Source organism: Lithobates pipiens, unplaced genomic scaffold (assembly GCF_037356315.1).
Source record: "Lithobates pipiens isolate NorthernLeopardFrog02 unplaced genomic scaffold, aLitPip1_a1.2 Scaffold_18, whole genome shotgun sequence".
In the NCBI taxonomy this organism is placed as follows: domain Eukaryota; kingdom Metazoa; phylum Chordata; class Amphibia; order Anura; family Ranidae; genus Lithobates; species Lithobates pipiens.
Genome location: NW_027507758.1, coordinates 382,302,294 through 382,318,211, shown reverse-complemented (window position 1 = coordinate 382,318,211; position 15,918 = coordinate 382,302,294). Strand labels below are relative to the sequence as shown.

At 43.4% G+C, this 15,918-nt stretch overlaps 1 protein-coding gene across 1 annotated transcript in view; it reads left to right on the top strand.

Annotated features, from left to right (window-relative positions):
• Positions 1–15,918, top strand: part of CSMD1 (CUB and Sushi multiple domains 1) — a 2,539,710-nt gene that overhangs the window by 1,593,861 nt on the left and 929,931 nt on the right. Inside the window, exon 9 of the mRNA XM_077487775.1 lies at positions 9,890–10,014. Coding sequence (XP_077343901.1) covers positions 9,890–10,014 — 125 coding nt within the window. The remainder of the gene's footprint in view (positions 1–9,889; positions 10,015–15,918) is intronic.

Genomic DNA, 15,918 nt, shown 5'->3' with positions numbered 1-15,918 from the left:
CTCTGGATATGATGCTGAGCATGTGCACTCAACTTCTTTGGTCGACTATGGCGAGGCCTGTTCTGAGTGGAACCTGTCCTGTTAAACGGCTGTATGGTCTTGGCCACCATGCTTCAGCTCAGTTTCAGGGTCTTGGCAATCTTCTTATAGCCTAGGCCATCTTTATGTGAAGCAACAATTATCTTTTTCAGATCCTCAGAGAGTTCTTTGCCATGAGGTGCCGTGTTGAGCATCCACTGACCAGTATGAGAGAGTGAGAACGATAACACCAAATTTAACACACCCACTCTCCATTTACACCTGAGACCTTGTAACACTAATGAGACACATGACGTCGGGGAGGGAAAATGGCTAATCTGGCCCAATGTTGACATTTTTCCTTAGGGGTGTACTCAATTTTGTTGCCAGCGGTTTAGACATTAATGGCTGTGTGAGTTATTTTGAGGGGACAGCAAATTTACACTGTTATACAAGCTGTACACTTACTACTGTACATTGTAGCAAAGTGTTATATCTTCAGTGTTGTGACATGAAAAGATATAATAAAGTATTTACAAAATGTGAGGGGTGTATTCTTTTGTGAGATACTGTATATAGTTGTATAGATGGGGTAATACATGCCCTTGAAAGTATCAATATATGGTACACTTTATAGAGAGCACAGGTCTAGGGAAGTGGAGTATAGATATTAGACATATGCAGAATGGAAAAATGTGTTTTGTTTCTTTTCGGATAGATTTGTTATGTTACTAATTTAATTTCATTATGGAATTTGTTTAGTTTGGTTTCGGAAGTTATTTAGTTTTGTTTAGTTTTCGTAAAGTTTTGTTTTTAGTTTTTGTTAAAATTTGTTTCATTTATTAATTTTCTAATGAATTCCAACTTTTCAGAATCAGAATGATTATAATTTGGATCGGTCGCAAAAAGATTCAAATTCTGTCCACGTCCTTTATAACTATGAGTCATCATCTGTCAGCGGTTAAAGTTAAAGAATCCCGGCAATGGAAATTTTTTTTAAAAAAAGGCATAGCCCCAGCCCCCCCGACCCCCAGTTCATACCAGGCTCTTCGGCTCTTCATAAGATTAGAAAGAGCCATACCAGACCCTTATCCAGGCATGCAGCTGGCAGGTCAGGAAAGGGGGGGGGGGAGTGAGTGAGCACCCTCCTGAACCATACCAGGCCACATGCCTCCAACATGAGGGGACTTGGCCCCACCACCCCAAAGCACCTTGTCCCCATGTTGATGGGTACAAGGGCCTCTTCCCGACAACCTTGAGCTGTGGTTGTCAGGGAATGTGGGTGGGGGGCTTATCAAAATCTGGAAGCCTCTGTGGCATTAAAATTATGCTAAATTGGTACTAAGGGGCCCAAAGTGTGCCAAGAAAATATCCCCTACACCATTACACCACCACCATCAGCCTAAAACGTTGATATAAGGCAGAATGGATCCATACTTTCATGTTTTTTTACGCAGCATTCTGACCCTAGCATCTAAATGTTGCAACTGAAATCGAGACTCATCAGACCAGGCAATGTTTTTCCAATCTTCTATTGTCCAATTTTGTTGAGCCTGTGTGAATTGTAGCCTTAGTTTCCTGTTCTAAGATATGACAGGAGTGGCCCTTGGTGTGATCTTCTGCTACTGTAGCCCATCTGCTTAACGGTTCAATGTGATGTGCATTCAGAGATGGTATTCTGCCTACCTTGGTTGTTACGAGTGGTTATTTGAGTTACTGTTTCCTTTCTATCATCTCAAACCAGTCTGCCCATTAGGGATGAGCTTCGAGTTCGAGTCGAACTCATGTTCTACTCGAACATTGCCTGTTCGCCTGTTCAGCGAACAGTGAACAATTTGGGCTGTTCGCAGCAAATTCGAAAAGCCGGAACACCCTATACAAGTCTATGGGAGAAATCTAAAGTGCTCATTTTAAAGGGTAATATGCAGGTTACTGTCCTAAAAAGTGTTTGGGGACCCGGGTCCTGCCCCAGGGGACATGGATCAATGCAAAAAAAAGTTTTAAAAACGGCCGTTTTTTCAGGAGCAGTGATTTTAATAATGATTAAAGTGAAACAATAAAAGTGTAATATTCCTTTAAATTTCGTAGCTGGGGGGTATCTATAGTATGCCTGTGAAGGGGCGCATGTTTCTGGTGCTTAGAACTGTCGCTGCACAAAGTGTCATTTGTGCAGGAAAAAAAGTCTTTTAAAATCACTTGCGGCTAAATTGTCGGGTCTCCGTAATACAGAGAACACTCAATGAGTGTTCTCTGTATTAGCCGACAATTCATTCATTCATTGATTAAAAAAAAAAAAAAAGTGTGGGGGTTCCCCTAAATTCAATCAAAAGGCCCTTCAGGTCTGACATGGATATTAAGGGGAACCCCGTGTCAAATTAAAAAAAAAAATTGACGTGGGGGTCCCCCCAAATATCCATACCAGACCCTTCAGGTCTGATATGGATATTAAGGGGAACCCCGCATCAAATTTTTAAAAAAAATTGACGTGGGGGTCCCCCTAAATATCCATACCAGACCCTTTATCCGAGCACGCAACCTGGCAGGCCGCAGGAAAAGAGGGGGGGACGAGAGAGCGGCCCCCCCTCCCTCCTGAACCGTACCAGGCCACATACCCTCAACATTGGGAGGATGCTTTGGGGGTCTGTGACCCCTCAAAGCACCTTGTCCCCATGTTGATAAGGACAAGGGCCTCATCCTCACAACCCTGGCCGTTGGTTGTGAGGGTCTGCGGGCGGGGGGCTTATCAGAATCTGGAAGCCCCCTTTAACAAGGGGACCCCCAGATCCCGCCCCCCCCCTGTTTGAAATGGTAAGGGGGTACAAAAGTACCCCTACCATTTCACAAAGAAAGTGTCAACATGGTTAAATAAGACAAACACACTTTTGAAAAATTCCTTTATTAAAAATAAAAAAAATTAAAAAAAAATTCCAGCGGTGCTAATCCACTCTTGCTATCCAGCGACGGGTCTCCGGGGTCCAGCGATGGATGATCATATCCAGCGACGGGGGAATCTCTCAGTCCAGCGCTGTCCATACATGCTTCTTCTGTCTCCGCTCCGGAGACACTGCAGAGAGCCGAGCGCTGACATTTCTTATATTGGGAGGGCGGGGCCACCCGTCACCTGACCCCGCCCCTCTGACGCAGGAGAGGGAAGCCAGGGGTTACCCAGTGACGTGTGGGTGACCCCGCCCCCTCTGATGTAACGGAAACCTGCGTTACATCAGAGGGGGCGGGGTCACCCACACGTCACTGGGGAACCCCTGGCTTCCCTCTCCTGCGTCAGAGGGGCGGGGTCAGGTGACGGGTGGCCCCGCCCTCCCAATATAAGAAATGTCAGCGCTCGGCTCTCTGCAGTGTCTCCGCAGTGGAGACAGAAGAAGGAGGTATGGACAGCGCTGGACTGAGAGATCCCCCGTCGCTGGATATGATCATCCATCGCTGGACCCCGGAGACCCGTCGCTGGATAGCAAGAGTGGATTAGCACCGCTGGAATTTTTTTTTAATTTTTTTTATTTTTAATAAAGGAATTTTTCAAAAGTGTGTTTGTCTTATTTAACCATGTTGACACTTTCTTTGTGAAATGGTAGGGGTACTTTTGTACCCCCTTACCATTTCAAACAGGGGGGGGGCGGGATCTGGGGGTCCCCTTGTTAAAGGGGGCTTCCAGATTCTGATAAGCCCCCCGCCCGCAGACCCTCACAACCAACGGCCAGGGTTGTGAGGATGAGGCCCTTGTCCTTATCAACATGGGGACAAGGTGCTTTGAGGGGTCACAGACCCCCAAAGCATCCTCCCAATGTTGAGGGTATGTGGCCTGGTACGGTTCAGGAGGGAGGGGGGGCCGCTCTCTCGTCCCCCCCTCTTTTCCTGCGGCCTGCCAGGTTGCGTGCTCGGATAAAGGGTCTGGTATGGATATTTAGGGGGACCCCCACGTCAATTTTTTTTAAAAATTTGATGCGGGGTTCCCCTTAATATCCATATCAGACCTGAAGGGTCTGGTATGGATATTTGGGGGGACCCCCACGTCAATTTTTTTTTTTAATTTGACACGGGGTTCCCCTTAATATCCATGTCAGACCTGAAGGGCCTTTTGATTGAATTTAGGGGAACCCCCACACTTTTTTTTTTTTTTTTTTTTTTTTAATCAATGAATGAATGAATTGTCGGCTAATACAGAGAACACTCATTGAGTGTTCTCTGTATTACGGAGACCCGACAATTTAGCCGCAAGTGATTTTAAAAGACTTTTTTTCCTGCACAAATGACACTTTGTGCAGCGACAGTTCTAAGCACCAGAAACATGCGCCCCTTCACAGGCATACTATAGATACCCCCCAGCTACGAAATTTAAAGGAATATTACACTTTTATTGTTTCACTTTAATCATTATTAAAATCACTGCTCCTGAAAAAAACGTCCGTTTTTAAAACTTTTTTTTGCATTGATCCATGTCCCCTGGGGCAGGACCCAGGTCCCCAAACACTTTTTAGGACAGTAACTTTCATATTACCCTTTAAAATGAGCACTTTAGATTGTGAACGTTCGAGTCCCATAGACTTTAATAGGGTTCTAAAGTTCACACGAAGTTTACGTGTGTTCGCAGGTTCTGGTGCGAACCGAACAGGGGGGTGTTCGGCTCATCCCTACTGCCCATTCTCCTCTAACCTCTGACAACAAGAAGACATTTTCGTCCACACAATTGCCACTTTTTCTCATCTTCTCTTTATCGGATATTCTCTGTAAATCCTAGTGATGGTTGTGCGTGAAAATTCCAGTGGATCAGCAGCTTTTGAAATACTCAGTCACTTAAATCCCCTTTCTTCCCCATTCTGATACTCGGTTTGAACCGACATCTAGATGCCTAAATTGAGTTGCTGCCATGTGATTGGCTACTTAGCAATTTGTGTTATCAAGCAATTGCACAGGTGTACCTAATAAAGTGGCCGGTGAGTGTATATGGAGGTGTGAAAGCTGCATAACGTAGATCGGGGGTCAACAGCCTGTTGATCACAATCTGTATGTCAACCATGGGCAGTTGACAGGTAGATCAAAAAAGACTGCTTAGCCAGTCCTTCCCCACTGCTCTCACTTCAAAACAGAGGGGAGAACGGGAGGCAGCATAATGGACAGAAGGTGGGATCAGGAGCTGCTGCAGTTAACCAGCAGGTGATTGGTTACAAGGGCTCAACTTCTTAACAACCAATTGTTGATATCAAAAGTTAAAACCGGCAGCTCCTGACCCTGCCCTCCATCCAGTACTGTGCTACCTCCCCTCCTACTCTCCACTTTGCTGTACACCTTACAACAGGTAGGAGAATGCTACCTGCACACTACTGATTGTGTCCAGGGGATGGTCCGCAAGAGGAAAAAGACACTGCTGGGGGGACAGAGGATACTGCTTTTGGGGGGGGCACTGGCCGCTAGAGTGAGAGGGGCTGTGAAAGGGCAGGGGACACTGCTATGGGGGGGGGGGCTGATGACACTACAGAGGGGGTGATGTGAGGGGCCAGAGGATACTACGTTGGAGGGGCACAGGGCACTTATGTAGACAGGGGTCAGAGCATTCTACAGTGGGGGGGGGTGATATTGAGGTGACAGAGGACATTGCTAAGAGGGGGGGGCAGAGGGGCAGCAGACACTACAGTGGGGGTGACGTAGAAGTGGCAGAGGACACTGCTATGGGGGACAGAAAGGTAATGGACACTTCAGTGGGAGGGTGATGTGGAGGGGCAAGGATACTGCCATGAGGGGAGAAAAAGACACTGCTATGGGGGACAAAGGGGCAGTGGACACTGCAGTGTGGTTGTGATATGGAGGAGGCAGAGGGAAGTGCTATAGGGGGGCAGATGGGCAGAGGACACTGCTATAAGGGGTGCAGAGGGGCAGTGGATACTACAGCGGGGGTTCATGTGGAGGGAGCAGAGGAAACTGCTATGGGGCAGAGGACACTGTTATGGGGGACACTACAGTTAGGGGGTGATGTGAAGGGGAAGATGACACCTCTATGGGGAGAAAGCAGAGGGGCGGCGGACACTACAGTGGGGGAGTGATATGAAGGTGGCAGAGGACACTGCTATTGGGGGGAGAGAGGGACAGAGTACACTACATTGGGGGGGTGATGTGAAGAGGGCAGAGAACACTACAGTGGGAGGGAAAAAGCAGAGGGGCAGACGACACTACAGTGGGGGGGGGGTGATGTGATAGGCGCAGAGGACATTGCAAAGGGGGAGTGGAGGGGCAGCAAACACTACAGAGAAGGGATGATGTGAAGGGGGCAGGGTACACTGCAATGGGGGGGATAGAGGGCCAGAGGACACTACAGTGGGGAGTGGTGATGTGAAGGGGGTCAAGGACACTACTGTGTGAGGGAGAAATCAGATGCCACTATTGTCAGGGGTGATGTGAAGTGATGTGAAGGGGGACAGAGTATATTACTGTGACACACATTGGGGGTTATTTATGAAAGGTAAATCCACATTGCACTGCAAGTGCAAGTGCAGTCGCTCTAAATCTAAGGGGTAGTTCTGAAATGAGTGGAAGCTCTGCTTATTTTATCATCCAATCATGTGTAAGCTAAAATACAGTTTTTTATTTTCCTTGCATGTCCCCCTTGGATCTACAGTGACTTTACGTTCAAGTGCACTTGGATTTTCCTTTAGTAAATAACCCTCTATGTGTTCTTTATGCCATCTTTTTATTAGGTGTTTGATAGTTGTTTTTCTTTTTTAAAGAGTGCCGTCCTCCCAGGGATATTTGATTTCCTGCATATTGTTGAATTATCTCTCAGGCTCTGAAAGGTCGCCTACCTGATGTAGATGATATTAAGTACAAATTTTAAATTTACCAAAGGAATGAGTCAGATTTGCTTTAGATTACCGCTCGACATATTGAAAGGAGGCCAGTAGTGAAGCTATTTCAGATGATGAAAGGTAAAATCATTAAAAGATTTCTATCTGGTAAAGAAGCATTTGGAGGGGGTATAGTTTTGTATTTCAACATTAGGTTTTTGTCTGTAGAGGAATGTTGCAAGGTCATGTTTAACTGTGATGATGGTCAGTGGTTAAGAGACTGTCCATACCTTTAGAATGTTTTGCAGGCCACCAGTAGACAGAGGTGTACCCGTTGAGGGATGACGGTTTTATTTATGTTGTCCCATTGAAGTGCTCCTGACTGATCATAGCTGAACAGCAATGGAAGGGGTTCTTTATGCACACGTTGCCTATTATTATTATACAGGATTTATACAGTGCCAACAGTTTCCACAGCACCTTACAATATAAAAGTTAGACAATACAGTTGCAATACAATAAAATACAAAAGTATTATGAGGGCCCTGCTCAGAAGAGCTTACAATCTAATAGTTGCCTAGTACTGTTAAAGATGAAAATGATGGTTTGATCCCAGAACTCAGAAATCAGGGGCACTTCCAGAACTAATGCATTAGTGGAGATTTATCAGAGCCACATTGTGGGCATTTAGAAAGTTGTGAGGAATATTTTGAAGGAATAAACGGGATAAAGGCCTTATGCTATCTGAATTGAGTTTCCCTCCAGGTTTCCAAGATCTTTAATTTACAGATTGTCTAGGGATGAACAAGCCATTGTTCAATCTCAGGGGGCATTGAAGTAAAGTGATGTGTAAAAGGTAGCTAAGGTTTTGTAAATGTTCATAGGAGAGTGAGTGAGGCATACTAGACATGTGCAGAGTGAAATATTTTGTTTGGGAATTTCGTTTTCGTACGAAAAAATAAATTTATTTAGTTACGCCCGAAGTTCAATTTTATTTATTTTGTTTTTCATTCAAAAATTGCATTCGTCTGAAAATCCACATGAATTACGGTCAAATCTGTTTTTGAAGGCTTATGGTGTCTGTCGAATGTATAAAGAAGATTCAACAGAGCTGCTAAACTCTATATAGCCTATAGACGGAGCATTTGACTCCAGAAATGTAGGATTGCAGCATCGTACAGTTTCGATGCTCTGTCGAATATTATTATAAACGTGTGTGTTTTTCGTTGCTTCACAATTATGTGCCACTTTGTGTTGGTCTATCACATAAAATTCCAATAGTCGCATCACTATATTGCCAAATAGGGTAGAAGATACCCACTTTCCTAGTGACCTGCCACACCTTAACCATATAATTCATTACCCATCCATTCTATATATATTTCTATCTGTATTGAGCCACATGTCTTTAAAATTTAAATTGCTAAATATCTATATATGTATAGTCATACAATCTAGCTTTTATTGCTGGAATATAGAGGTATTAGACACAGTATATAAGATACAACATCGTATACTTCCTTCAGCCCTGAGTGAGCCCCCTTGTGGGAGAGATAGGGGGGCCACAGGATGGTTATTTGACCCCGGGGCTGCGATGCATGGCAGTCTCTCCCCTTCCCCCTCTTTCCCTTTAAACAGGCTTGGGGGCAGGGTCTTGCCTCCTATGCATTGGCACCATGATTTGACGCTCTACTCAGTGAGTCACCTCTCCTTTCTATCAAGTTGGGGCTGGGCCTTGCTTGGTTCTGCAGTGGATTAGCATGTCGTGGATGAGCCAAAGCTTGTCGCTATTTCCTGACACATTGGTGGGTTTTCATGTCGTTGGTGGGGACCCACACTTGACCATTTCACATGGGCTATTCACACGAGAGGTATCCCAGGCATTCTCACATCCACAGAATTGCACACAAGGTAACTGAGTCACACTCATATCTACACACAACACTCTTCAGGTTTATTTAGTTTCACATTTTATATTTCGCCATTATCATGGTGTGCACATAGTTATCACATGGGGGTTTGGTTTTGGTATAATTACTGGTGTGTATATTTATACACATCTCCCTTGGCTGTAGTCCCTTTAGCTGGCACACTTCAGATCATTGCAGTAACTGCATATTATTCATCACCTTCACTCACTCACTGGTATAGGTTCATTCCATTAACAGTTTATTCATTTCACATGGTTTCATACCCATGTCCTTATAGAGCAGTATGGGCTGTCAAGCATACACAAGATTCACATGGTCATGATATGGTCAGCTTGTCACCGGCTCTCTCTGGTCTGGATGGGATTCCTCACCTCAGCCCCAGGTGAGCTCATCATCCCTGTCCCCGTCCTCCCTTGGACACAGGTTGGGCAACACAATTTGGCTGTATTGTAAGTTATAGACCTTTCTTTGAGAGATGGTTCTCCGTTTAAAGAGTATCCTATATTTATACATATGTTATTGCTTTAATTTCAGAGCATTTTACTCCTGATGATTGGCGTGGGCCATGAAATGTGCATTGAGTATACATCAAACTGATGCCCAGACAAGTTTGGCTCACTAAGAGCAATTGCTTATGTATAATTTAATTATTATCAATGCATGATTGTTTTATGAAACTGTACTGCTAATCATGTTGTATTTTACTTTGTATAATAACTGTATATTCATACAAGTGAACTGTTATTTACAGTATAATGTGTCCTTTACTAGAGATTGAAACTTTTTAAATCAATAAATAATTCAATGATCAATATGAACAAGGTATTAATTCAGTGACATGCCTCATACAAAGTCTCATTCCTTCCTCCTTTTTTGTCTATAATACATTTATGTTTTTGGTTGTCACATGACAAAACGTGGAAAATTTTAAGGAGTATGAATACTTTTTTCAAGGCTCTGTATATGTAAATTCCTATATGCAATGGTGGAATTTCTTTTTCCATGTTGCAAGAATAAAAAAATGAGAGATTCTAATACATTGAATGTAGTTTTTACTTTGCAATATCGGTTTTCTTCTTTGCTAAACATTGCAGTGTTGCCCATTATTTACTTTTCTTACAATATATTTATTTGCTTTCTGGCTATTTCTAGAGTGGGTGCCAATGTCCAATTTTCCTGTGATGATAATTATGTGCTACAAGGCTCGAAGAGTATAACTTGTCAAAGAGTGACTGACACACTCGCTGCTTGGAGTGATCATAGACCAATCTGTCGAGGTAAGCGAATGAAAAAGCAGGTTTGAATTTAAAAACTATAAAATTATAGAGTGCACATTTCTTTTAAAATGTTTTTTTTTTTTTTTTAATTCATACTACTCATGGCTATGTTCTTTATGATTTGAATATAGCTTTTCAGTTTGTCTTAAGAATACATTCTCTGTTTGCTTGAAAAACACATGCCAATGAAACCACAGAAACTCACAAATTGCCTAAGAATTTGTTTGTGTCACATAATATAGCATTGGCTTGAATTGTGCTTTTCACACTTTCTTTTCCAAAAGAACAGTTTAGAAATCACCAGCATCTCCACAAGATGTTACAATTTTCCAGTTCAAAGTGTGATGAAATGCTTTACTGCTTTTTTCACTTAGGTTGAACCTTGCTGTATCGCATAAATATACTATTCCTTTATGTGTATGTAGCACCCTGTGGTTTAGTCAGGGAGCTCCTCACCAAATTCCTTGTCAGGAGTAGCTACTGTAGATAGTAGTTAGAGATCCATTGATTTGTTTGGCCTTGTTGTACTTTTCTGTACTTCACTAGGTGGCCAGGCACTTAGTGGCATTAGATGTGAGAAGGACATTTCAAGGTGTCAAAGTTTTACCTGAAGAAGGAGGCAGTGCCTCGGAAACGCGATGCGGCCTGCCCCGCCCTGATTTGGTCTCTTACTAGCTCTGTGAAAGCAGGTGTGAGAGCTGGAGTCACTGCTGGTTATACACCTCACTATGGCAGGTATGAGCTTATTCCTACAGTGGTCTTCTCATCCCTTGTGATGGCTGACTCTTTGATTGGTGGTCCACATCCACCCTGTGTGCAGCTTGCAAGATACTTTTATGTAAGTGTATCTGAATAAAGTGTTATTGCTCTTACTATCACACTGACCCACTGAAGTATTGAAACATTAAGACATTAAAACATTAAAGCATTAAAAAACATTAATAAATGATTATTTTAGAAGCATTACTAAAAAATACTTGAAAAGTATTAGAGCAGTGAACTATTAAAACTGTAAGCCACTTGCTATAGTCGATTCACTAAAATGCAGTTGTAGTTTAAAATTTAAAATTCAAAGTTTAAACACAAGTGCATATAAATACAAAAATATATAACATACACGTACATATACACATGCGTATACAAACATATACCCATACACAAAGAGAATACATATATTCCACATGATGGGAGTCGCTAGTTTATATTCAGTGATGACAAAATTGGAAAAACGCACCTGTCTGTATCAAAACGCATAGACCCATGTGTGCAAAAATGTGCATAGGGGTTTAAACCTGTGAGAGTGCCTACTGCAAAATGGAGTGCGTTGACAGACTGCTAAAAAATGGGGGGGGGGGGTCTGAATGACACCTACCTACATACCGTGGAACGAATGGTTGGTTTGTTATTTGTTGTTTGTCATCTGTACCTACAGGAAGACATACAACTATTCAGTTCCTAGGCACTTTAAGGAGTGCCATAATGGGAATCCAACAGGCTTACAGGTGTTTGGCATAGAAGCCATTAAAAAAGATGATGATACGGGAAGAAGATTCCAGAGACTCTGTAAACGAGAATCTTTATGGATCTTCACACTTGGCTCCTTGGCTCCTGTTGAGATGAATGAAGACCTTGATGGGGTAGTCTAAAAGCGCCATTACAAACAGTGTACATACAGATTGTCTCTGGAACCTCCCCCTCCCCTCCTACTCAGTCTATCATTAGTTCAGCTTTGTATATTTCATTTATATGTACCATTGGATCATCAATCAATATGCATCTATGCTTATTTCTTTAATCACATGCTCATATAGCCGATACACCTCATGCATCAATTTCATTTCAGTAATCACCATCATGTAATCACATCAAAGGTGGTGTGAATGATACCAATACCAGTTAAGGATACACATTAGATTAGCCTAGTATCAGATACCATATATGCTTGGTGTCATTTTACCACTCTTAAATCCATTTTGAGGATAGACCCACATTTCACCCCCTTTCTTTCATTCCTTATTAACAAACTCTCCCTAGCCGTCATCTACTTTGGCACGCTGCAGGTCATTGCTCCAGCAGGGGAGGCTCTGATTGGTGTGCCACAGACTGGGCTGGTCTTTGAATACAAGTACCATATTGTTACATTGTGGCCACTCCAATACAAATGATGGTGTGCATTCTAGGGAGTGACTGGGTCGCTTCCCGGTTCTCACACACTGATCACATGGTCACCGCTCGGAGCCGCCCAGTCTCTTCCCTTGCACAGTCAGAACAGCCTACAGATTTTTGGCTCCCTGCAGACCACCATCCGGCCTGGCCAGTCTCTATAGAATAGGATCCACTTCCTAGGTCTGACATCACGGGTCACAAGATCGTTCCATGGACCGGCCCACCTCTGTTCTACACACACCTGCATCCTGATTTAAATGCTGCCTGTTCCCACACAGCTGAAGTCTGCTAGCACTTCTCTTGCAACACAGGACAGCACTCTGCTAGGAGGATCGCAGAATTCCCAGAAAGACTGCCTTTAACCTGCAACTGATGTGTATGGGCTACAGCCTTATAACAAGTTCAAACGCAGGTCAGCAATATGGATGATTCAATTCACTCTATTTCTTTTATACCCACTGACACTGTCGAGTTTGTATTATATCAGTCTATTTGGGTCATTTCCTCTGGGTCCATCTTTGTGTCTTTGATATCTCTGTAGGTACAGATGACAGACAAACAACAAATAACAAACCAACCATTCATTCTATGGTACCTTGGTAGGTGTCATTCAGATCACCCCCCCCCCCCCCCCCATTTTTTTTTCCATTCTGTCAACTCACTCCATTTTGCAGTAGGTACTCTCACAGGTTTAAACCCCTATGCTAATTTGTGCATGCATGCATCTGAGTTTTGATACAGACAGGTGTGTTTTTCCAATTTTGTCACCACTGAATAAAGACTAATTACTCCCATCGTGTGGAATATATGCATCTCTTTGTGTATGTGTATGCGTATATATTTGTATATGTATGTGTATATATTTGTGTATTTGTATGCACCTGTGTTTAAACTTTGAATTTTAAATTTTAAACTACAACTGCGTTTTAGTGAACCGACTTTAGCAAGTAGAGCTAATGGCTTACAGTTTTAATAGTTCACTGCTCTAACACTTTTTTAAAGTATTTTTTAGTAATACTTCTAAAATAATATTTTTTAGCTTCTAATGGTTTTTAATGTTTTAACGTCCTAATGTTTCAGTACTTCAATGACTCAATGTTTCAAAATGTATCCTTTTTTTTTATATACGTCTCTTGTCTGTATATATAATGCATTATCCCAACAATTTGTACACATATGCCTTCTACTAGAACCATAATTATACACACATACATTTGGTATTTATCTCATCTAGAGCGATGTGATGTGGATACCTCTGAGTAAAGGAGAATACATCACCCACTATGGGATACATCTCCTAATCAACCACCCCCCCCCCCCCTTCATGTATCCTACAGACTTTTTTACTTTCCAAGGATCTGATGAAGAGGGAACACCTCAAAACGCATTAGTCTACCTGGATCATCTGCCCTTGTATGGGCATAACTCATTTTTAATTAATATCTTGTAACCTAGTTTGTATGAATTTGTAGTAATTTCTTTGTACTCCTCTATTTTGTTAATGAATAAACTATATCACTTTGATTCATGCAGTAGATCACGTGCCTTCCATCCCCCCATTTCCACTCAGCCTCTTTTGGACCACCCGTAGTCAGTTTAGGCAGTGGGACATGCATGATCGTCCTATACTACTTACCATTTGAAATTACTACTAATTTTCATTAATACCGCCTGCACAAGCGCAGAAGAAACACGTTTTAGTTTACATGAACCCTGGGTTGTGGCTCTCAGGATTCAGGCCCTCAGGTCTGGCAACTGAGGCCACATGGCCGCCTTTGCTGGGGAGACGCATCTGCCTCCTCCCCACACCAGGACCTCTCTCCCCAGAAAAGGTGGCCATGCAGCCTCAGGTACCAGACCTGAGGGCCTGAAGCCTGAGAGCTACAACCCAGGATTCCTGTGCAAACTGACTGAGGGAAGAAGTCTATGGGTCTGGTCTTATGTCACTGGTAGGGATAAGCTTCGAGTTCGATGTCATGTTCGACTCGAACATTCCCTGTTCGCCTGTTCAGCGAACAGTGAACAATTTGGGCTGTTCGCGGCAAATTCGAAAAGCCGAAACGCCCTATACAAGTCTATGGGAGAAATCTAAAGTACTAATTTTAAAGGGTAATATGCAGATTACTGTCCTAAAAAGTGTTTGGGGACCCGGGTCCTGCCCCAGGGGATATGGATCAATGCAAAAAAAAGTTTTTAAAACAGCCGTGGGGGTTCCCCTAAATTCAATTACCAGGCCCTTCAGGTCTGACATGGATATTAAGGGGAACCCCATGTCAAATTTAAAAAATTTTTACGTGGGGGTCCCCCTTCAGGTCTGATATGGATATTAAGGGGAACCCCGCATCAAATTCCCCAGTGACGTATGGGTGACCCCGTCCCCTCTGATGTAACGCAGGTTTCTGTTACATCAGAGGGGGCGGGGTCACCCATATGTCACTGGGGAACCCCTGGCTTCCCTCACCAGCGTCAGAGGGGCGGGGTCAGGTGACGGGTGGCCCCGCCCTCCTAATATAAGAAATGTCAGCGCTGGGATCTCCGTAGTGTCTCCGCAGTGGAGACAGAAGACGGATGTATGGACAGCGCTGGACTGAGAGATCCCCCGTTGCTGGATATGATCATCCATCGCTGGACCCCGGAGATTCGTCGCTGGATAGCAAGAGTGGATTAGCACCGCTGGAGTCTTTTTTTTATTTTTAATAAAGGAATTTTTCAAAAGTGTGTTTGTCTTATTTAACCATTTTTACACTTTCTTTGTGAAATGGTAGGGGTACTTTTGTACCCCCTTACCATTTCAAACAGGGGGGAGCCAGGATCTAGGGGTTCCCTTGTTAAAGGGGTTTTCCAGATTCTGATAAGCCCCCCGCCCGCAGACCCTCACAACCACCGGCCAGGGTTGTGAGGATGAGGCCCTTGTCCTCATCAACATGGGGACGAGGTGCTTTGAGGGGTCACAGACCCCCAAAGCATCCTCCCAATGTTGAGGGTATGTGTCCTGGTATGGTTCAGGAGGGGGGTGCTCTCTTGTCCCCCCTCTTTTCCTGCGGCCTGCCAGGTTGCGTGCTCGGATAAAGGGTCTGGTATGGATTTTTAGGGGGACCCCCACGTCATTTTTTTTTTTAAATTTGATGCGGGGTTCCCCTTAATATCCATATCAGACCTGAAGGGTCTGGTATGGATATTTAGGGGGACCCCCACGTCAATTTTTTTTAAAAATTTGACACGGGGTTCCCCTTAATATCCATGTCAGACCTGAAAGGCCTGGTAATTGAATATAGGGGAACCCCCACGTTTTTTGTTTTTTTTTTATCAATGAATGAATGAATTGTCGGCTAATACAGAGAACACTCATTGAGTGTTCTCTGTATTACGGGGAGCCGACAATATAGCCACAAGTGATTTTAAAAGACATTTTTTCCTGCACAAATGACACTTTGTGCAGGGACAGTTCTAAGCACGGGAAACATGCGCCCCTTCACAGGCATACTATAGATACCCCCCAGGTACCACATTTAAAGGAATATTACACTTTTATTGTTTCACTTCAATCATTATTAAAATCACTGCTCCTGAAAAAACGGCCGTTTTTAAAACTTTTTTTTGCATTGATCCATGTGCCCTGGGGCAGGACCCAGGTCCCCAAACACTTTTTAGGACAGTAACTTGCATATTACCCTTTAAAATTAGCACTTTAGATTGTGAACATTCGAGTCCCGTAGACTTTAATAGGGTTCTAAAGTT